Source organism: Sceloporus undulatus, chromosome 10 (assembly GCF_019175285.1).
Source record: "Sceloporus undulatus isolate JIND9_A2432 ecotype Alabama chromosome 10, SceUnd_v1.1, whole genome shotgun sequence".
NCBI classification, from domain to species: domain Eukaryota; kingdom Metazoa; phylum Chordata; class Lepidosauria; order Squamata; family Phrynosomatidae; genus Sceloporus; species Sceloporus undulatus.
In genome coordinates, this window is record NC_056531.1 from 12,768,420 (window position 1) to 12,775,887 (window position 7,468).

The window sequence follows — 7,468 nt, forward strand, 5'->3', positions numbered from 1 at the left end:
TTTGGCAGCAGCTGCAGTAGGAGGAAAGGCTCAGGCAGGGAGGCTGCTCAAATGACCATGAAGAACTGTATGCATCTCGCATATTGGCCATTCTGCTAGGCACATGTACCTAGGAAAAATCTAATTAACTTTAGTGGGATTTACATCTGAGTGGACATACATAGGAGGAGTGCAACTGTAAGTCATCCATAGCGATTTGAACTTTATACAAGGGTTGGGGGGACCCATCTCAAAGGATGTTGAGAAACTGGAGCGTGTCCAAAGGAGGGTGACCAAAATGGTGAAGGGTCTGGAAACCGTATCCTATGAGGAACGACTTAGGGAGCTGGGGATGTTTAGCCTGGAGAAGAGAAGGTTAAGAGGTGATATGTTAGCCCTGTTTAAATATTTGAAGGGATGTCATATTGAGGAGAGAGCAAGCTTGTTTTCTGCTGCTCCAGAGACGAGGACCCGGAGCAATGGATGCAAGCTCCAGGAAAAGAGATTACACCTCAACTTTAGGAGGAACTTCCTGACAGTAAGGGTTGTTCGACAGTGGAACACACTCCCTCGGAGTGTAGTGGAATCTCCTTCCTTAGAGATTTTTAAACAGAGGCTGGATGGCCATCTATCAATGGGGATGCTTTGATTGAGATTTCCTGCATGGCAGAATAGAGTTGGACTGGATGGCCCTTGCGGTCTCTTCCAACTCTATTATTCTGTGATTCTATGATTCTATGATCTTTGAGGCCCTGTCAAGTCATGGGACTTTCTGGTGACCTTGGTCCAGTGAAATAGCCTGACTTACCACACAGAAGTATTGTGAAGTTAAAATGGGGGCTTGTGCTCATGTACTCTGCCTACGTAGAGTTAAAAGTGTCCTGAACTAGGTGAACTGCTTCTGACTGGTGAAATCTTGATATTTGATCTGCTGTTCTGTTACATTTGTATATGTAACATTTCTGCCATACTCATCCACACAACAAATAGTTAAACTGTGGAGTTCCCTGCCCCAAGAAGTGGCAATGGCTGCCAGCTTGGGCAGCTTTAAAAAGGGATTGGAAAAACCGATGGAAGCTGGGGCCTTCAGTAGCTGCTAGTCATAACGGATATATATTTGCTCCAGTACCAGAGGCCCTATGCCCCTATATTTCAGACATTGGAGAACATGAATGGGAGGCTGCAGTTTCGCTTATGTCCTGTGTGTGGCCTTTCTGTTAAAAACATCTAGTTGACCTCTGTGTGAGCAGGATACTGGACCAGATGGGACTTTTCCACATTCTGCTTAAGGGCAATCTCCATAGCTGGGTTTTCTGCGGGGAGAAAGGTAGAATCCAAGAGAAATGTCCCCACTGCACCCCCTCTATGCACCAAGAACTGGAGGGGCTGAGGTTTGAGGCAGGGGCTGGAATTTCTGCAATCAAATGGTGAATTTAGGCTTAATTTGAGTATGTAAACTATGGTTTAATCCAGGGTGGGAATTATGTAACCCTCTGTTGTTGGACTGCAGCTCCCAACATTCCTCACCACCGGTTTGGCTTGGTAGGACAGCTGTGATCTATAGTCAAACATCTGGAGGCTATGCTATGTCTGTCTGTGGGTTAAGTAATGTCTCCAAGCAAGATGACCAATCATGGTTTAATTTTCATATTGGAGGGATTTCTCAAGCATACCTTACTGGTTTGGACAAAATGACCAACTATGCCTTGGTGAAAACAGGAGCCAACAAAGTCAAACCCCACTTCAGAAGAGAAGGGGGCCTGTTAGTATAAAGCTTATTTGTCACCCAACGAAATGGGATAAATGCGACAAAGGAATTGACACGGACGTTGCTCCAACTTTAGAGGGACCTTTGACCAAGGTGCCCTGAATGGACCTGCCTCTGGGCCAGTGGCATGAAAACCCTTTTTCCCCCAGGTTCAAGGCAAGTGTAGGTGGCTGTAGTGTGGATGCTGCTGCTGCTGCTGCTGCTTGGGCTTGAAATTTTAATTATTTTATAATCATATTGAATGACAATAAAATCAGTATAGGGTTAGAGTGTTGGATTAGGATTTAGAAGATCTAACTTTAAGTCCCCAGAGGCCCATAAAACTCATTGGGTAACTTTGGGCCTTTTGAATACTCCAGCCTGGCCCACCTGATAGGGTTGTTGCTGTGAAGACATATAGAAATAGTAATGCATAAATTATTTACCATTATCTTAATTGAAATCATTTTGTTGTGTGATTTTGATCTTTCTACAGTTTTAAATTGTTTGTAGTGAAGTTTGTAAGCCACTTTGAGAGCTCTTTGGGTGGAATGGTGGGATAAAAGTGCAATAAATGAACAGTTGCATTCACAATTGGAATGCAGCAAGTGAACATGCAGCAACCATAGACAGGATGAAGAACAGGTCTCTGAGGCTCTGAAGATCAGTTATCACCGTTCGGTGGGATTATTGGCCTTGGCAGGTACCTTGTGATGCCGCCCCTGGACACTGGCCCTGCGTTGATATGGTTTCAGTTATATTGAGTAACTGAAATTTAAATGCGCTGTGCTTCTCAGCTTTATTATAATACTGTTATTACTCAGTGGCATTCATGGCACTTGCCTCCCCTTCAAATGCAAATCCTGTCTGAATTCGCAACCTCATTTTGCTTGGGTTATTTTAAAAATTTGTAAAAACATTTCCTCAGAAAGAGAATTGCAGGGCATTCTAGCTTTCCATCCCATGCAAAGCAAAAGCAACATTGAAGTTAATTGTATAAATCTGGGCATTAATTTCTTCAAGGGTGATTAATGGTGGGAAATACTGAATCCCAACAACTGCATGATGGATTCTGATTAATTGGTGTTTCATTTTCTTGACCATGGGTTTGGTCTGCCCTCTGACCCTCACAATCTTCTCATGAAAGATGGAGGTAGATGTTGGTTTGATTTTTAAAGCAGGTACTCTCTGGTCAAATCAGCACCGGCCATCAGATGCAAAACAGGCCTAATTTGTTTTAAAGGCTTTTATTTCATTGTATTTCTGAACTTCAGACTTGGCCTGTTTGGAAAAGCTGCTGAAAAGGAGTTGAGACTAAATTTGAATTGAGAGAGATTGGCTGGCTGGGCCTGTGGTTCTTCAAAAATCTATAGCTGGATACATTCCAACTGCCCTGGTGTCTGTGTTCAAAGACGGTGCTTTTGTTTCGTTCTGCTATTCAGACACAATCTTTTTTACAAGCAGTACCTTTAACTCCCCCACACGAACACACATGTGCACACGCGCACACACATTCAGCATTAGAATTATTTAAAAGATGGGTAGATTAGATGAAAAGGTGGTTTCAGGAACTTCTTGTCCTATGCATAATCCTGCTGGCCTCACCAAGGCTGGTATTGAGGTCCACTACTCAGGTCTGTTTGCAAGAGCTGGGCGAGTGTGCGTTTTGCGTGCATGTCAGTTGGTGTCTGAAGTTACACTTGGCGATTGCCCATTCGCCTAAGGTTAGGCCCTTGCTGGGCCCTTGCTCAAGCCATCTGCAGGTGTATGGCTCAATAAAATAGTGCAGTGGGATGGTTTGTGTGGTGCAAGTACCTGAAATGTTGACTTACGAATTTTCTAGAATTAGTTTAAGAGACTGATACCTGATTGTTTTTCTTCAGCAGTGCTTGTTAATTCTTCCTCCTCCTCCCCTGTATATGCAATGGTGAGCGGTAGGGGATTAGCATGCTACATAGATACTACGATGGAGGGATTAGAGGAAGAGTTGCTGAAGCAAGATACAAGCCTTGTTTCATGTAGCGCCAGAGTAGTGTAGGACTAAGTGTATCAATAATATGGTAGTCACAGAGGCTGTTCACAAAATTAGCAAAACGGTAAGAAGCTGTGCCGCCTCTTATTTATTATATTTACGTAATTGTTTAAATTTTGCCTGTTGAGCCTTCAAAATTCCCCCAGCAGTTTACTGCATTAAAATAATAATAAAAGCAGAAAAAATATAATGCACTGACTGCACAGTCTAGCCTAGGGTGCATTTACACTGGAAAAAATAATACAGTTTGACCTCACTTTAACTGCCATGGCTTCATCCTACAAATTCCTAGGGTTTGTAGTTTTGTGAGGCACTATAGTACTCTTTGGCAGAGAAAGCTAAAGACCTTGTAAAACTACAAACCCCTGGATTTCATAAAGGATAATGCTAGAGCACTTAAAGTTGTGTCAAACTGCAATATTTTTACAGGATAGATGCACCCATTGCGATGGGATTCTGAGAGTTGCAATCCAACACGCCTGGAGGATATTAGGATGTTTTGCCTATTGAGCCTTCAAAATTTCCCCAGCAGTGTACTGCATTAAAATAATAATAAAAGCAAAAACATTATAATGCACCAACTACACAGTCTAGCCTAGGGTGCATCTACACTGAAAAAATAATACAGTTATTATCCTGGAGGATATTAGGGCTCCTGCCACATTGCAGTTTGACACCATCATGACTCCATTGAATAGAATTCTAGGATTTGTAGTTTGTTGTGACACCACAGCCCTCTGACAGACAAGGCTAAACATCTCACACTACAAATCCCAGAATTTCCATAGCATTGAGCCATGGCCGTTAAAGCAGTGTCAAACTGTATTAATTCTGCAGTGTAGATGTAGCCTAGGTTGGGGAAAACTAGCATAGTCTAATTCTACCATTTAGCAAATCTTAACTGAGCAAAATGGTCAGTTTTAGACTTTCTATGGAGGCCAGGATGAATTCCTATGACTACCTCTCTGTTTTTCCTAGAATCCTGTTATGTTTTCTGTTTTCTAGAAAATAACACCAGCTTAGATTTAACATCCATAATAGATGCCTATTATGTTGTAGTTATTCTGAAGCATATACAGAAATGTATGAATATTTTTCTGTGTTTCTTCTTTGCAGTTGGCTGATACCCTGAAACGTCTAAAAGACAGTAGCCTTTCTTCTGTGGGATCATCAGCTACCCCCAACAGTAGCACCCCATTTTCACATGATACTGCCTTTTCCAGTTGTCGGCAAGATACACCCAACTCTTTCACCCAATTTACGCCTCAGTCCCAAGGAACCCCTCTCACCCCACGCCTGGGGACTCCGTTTTCCCAAGATTCTGCATACTCTAGTCGCCAGACCACGCCAGCGTACCATTTTGGACAGGACTCTGGATATAAACCCAGGAGACATGAAACAAAATTTACAGATGCGTATAATCGACGCCCAGGCCATCACTATGTTCATAACTCAGCGGGTGCTTTTCGGGGGTCAGAACAGTTCAGTGCATTCAAGTCCCATCAACAAGAGACTGTGCAATTTCCCCACACTTCTCCTTTGAGCCACTCAGGTTCTTCAACGTTCAAATCCGCCTTCTCCCCATACCAAGCCCCAACGACATATCCCCAGCCTGAAGAACCACAGTTTGCTCAAACCTCTAGGGAGGTAGAGTACCGACGGCCACCTCCACCACCAACAGAGACAGTAGTTGAAAGTAGCTCAGTCACCACGGTTGATTTTGTGCCTGTAAAGGAAAAACCTGAGGAACCCCCACCTTTGCCAGAGTCCAAAAGTCTTAATGAATCAACAACAGTGGCATCGTTCTCACAGACACCAGAAAGGAGTGAGACCCCAGGAACCCCGACCACAGAATCTGAAGTTCAGCATAACAGTTTAGACTCACGGATTGAGATGCTCCTAAAAGAGCAGAGAACAAAGCTCTATTTTCTCAGTGAGCATGACTCTGACAATGAAATTCGAATGGAAGGTAGTCCCATCTCATCATCCTCTTCCCAGCTTTCTCCAATTCCCAACTTTGGTTCCAACTCCCAGCCCAGCTACAGAGCACAAACACCTTCCTCGCGTCCTTCTAGCACTGGCTTGGAAGACATTAGCCCAACGCCATTGCCAGATTCTGATGACGACGAGCCGATTCTTGGAACGGCTTCTCTCATTCAGAATGCAAGAGGCACATCAGATACTAGCATGACTCTTGTTGATCAGCTGAGCAGGACATCCAAAACAGAGTCCGCTGAGGCTAAAGAAATGCTGCCTGCTAATGATAGTCCAACTCTGGAAAAAATGGAAGAGGTAAGCAATTTGGAGAAACAGCTATCTTTGAAAACGGTGGAGAGCTTTTCTTCTGGGAATTGCATTGCTGATTTTACATTGCCTGGGGTTGCAGCCAAGAATATATGGACTGTATGTGTACATACACATTTATGTATGTACGCATTCTCATGTGCTATACATTGTTGGTGAAGTAAGAGCCCTGAACCCATCTGTATGCTGTGTCCTCTACACCTGGTATATTGAAACTGCTTAGATTACACTAGAGGTGAAAAAGAAATGTTCTGCCTGTGTTTGGCCCAGTCAATGCAAGATACGAGTCCCTATGTTGAAAACTTCCCTGTCTATATCAAATCGATTGAGATTGTTAGAGTCTCCTGGAACAGAAAGAGGAGGGGACATATTGTGTATATCTACATATATATCTGTGTGTGTGTGTGTGCCATTATATCTCCAGTGGGCAACAGTCTTTAGCTGGGCTGGGCTTTGGTCATTTGAAATACTTTCTTCTCTCTGCCATCTTTAGCTTTTCAGTTTGTAAATGTCCCTAAGCTCTTTTTTTTAATCTTCTGACTGATTATTTTTGTAGTAGTTTGTTTTATATTTCATGAGTGATTGTTTAAGTACAGTGGTACCTCGGGATACGAAATACCCAGGTTACGAAATTTTCGGGATACGAAAAAATCCCATAGGGAATTATTGTTTCGGGTTACGAATGTTTTTTCGGGTTACGAAAAAACTTTTGGTGCTTTTTTCGGCTTTTTCGCACGGAATCGCGGCTTTTCCCCATTAGCGCCTATGGCAATTCGGCTTACGAAGGCTTTTCGGGTTACGAAAGCGGCCGCGTTACGAATTAATTTCGTAACCCGAGGCACCACTGTATTACATTGGAAGCCACTTTGAGAGTTGTTGTGAAATACATAGTTGTCACAACCCACAGAGTGGAAAGGGGTTGTACTTAGGGAAGAAATGAAAAGGACACTTGCTGTATTTTCTGGGGTCTGTGGAAAAAAGCAGGGAGTCTGTTCTCTGGGAGGTTCCTCTTTATTTTTTATAAATAGAGAATAGTTCTACCGTCTCCCCTTCCCTGGTAAGAACTAGGCTTGACAGTTCTTTAATGCCTGTGTGCATTGGCATTGAAAGACTCTATCACACTACTTTGTTATAGTGCTATATTCCGCTTTAACTGTCATGGCAACATTATATGCAATCCTGGGACTTGCAGTTTAAGGAGAGGCATTTCAAATTCTCAGCCAGAGACCTCTTGGAGCATGTTGTGTTCCTTCAGGTTGTTTCCAACTTATGGCAAGTGGCAACCCAAAGGTAACCCTTATCAGAAGGTTTTCTTGGCAAGAATCTTTGAGGGGGGTTTGCTTTTGCCTCCCTCTGAGGCTGAGAGAGTGTAACTTGCCTAAGGTCACCCAGTGGGTTTCCATGGC

The 7,468-nt window shown here is 43.2% G+C and overlaps 1 protein-coding gene across 1 annotated transcript in view; it reads left to right on the forward strand.

The window, feature by feature from the left end:
- Positions 1–7,468, forward strand: part of SETD1B (SET domain containing 1B, histone lysine methyltransferase) — a 51,810-nt gene that overhangs the window by 9,747 nt on the left and 34,595 nt on the right. The window contains 1 exon segment of the mRNA XM_042441946.1: positions 4,875–6,050. Within this exon segment, the coding sequence (XP_042297880.1) occupies positions 4,875–6,050 (1,176 nt within the window).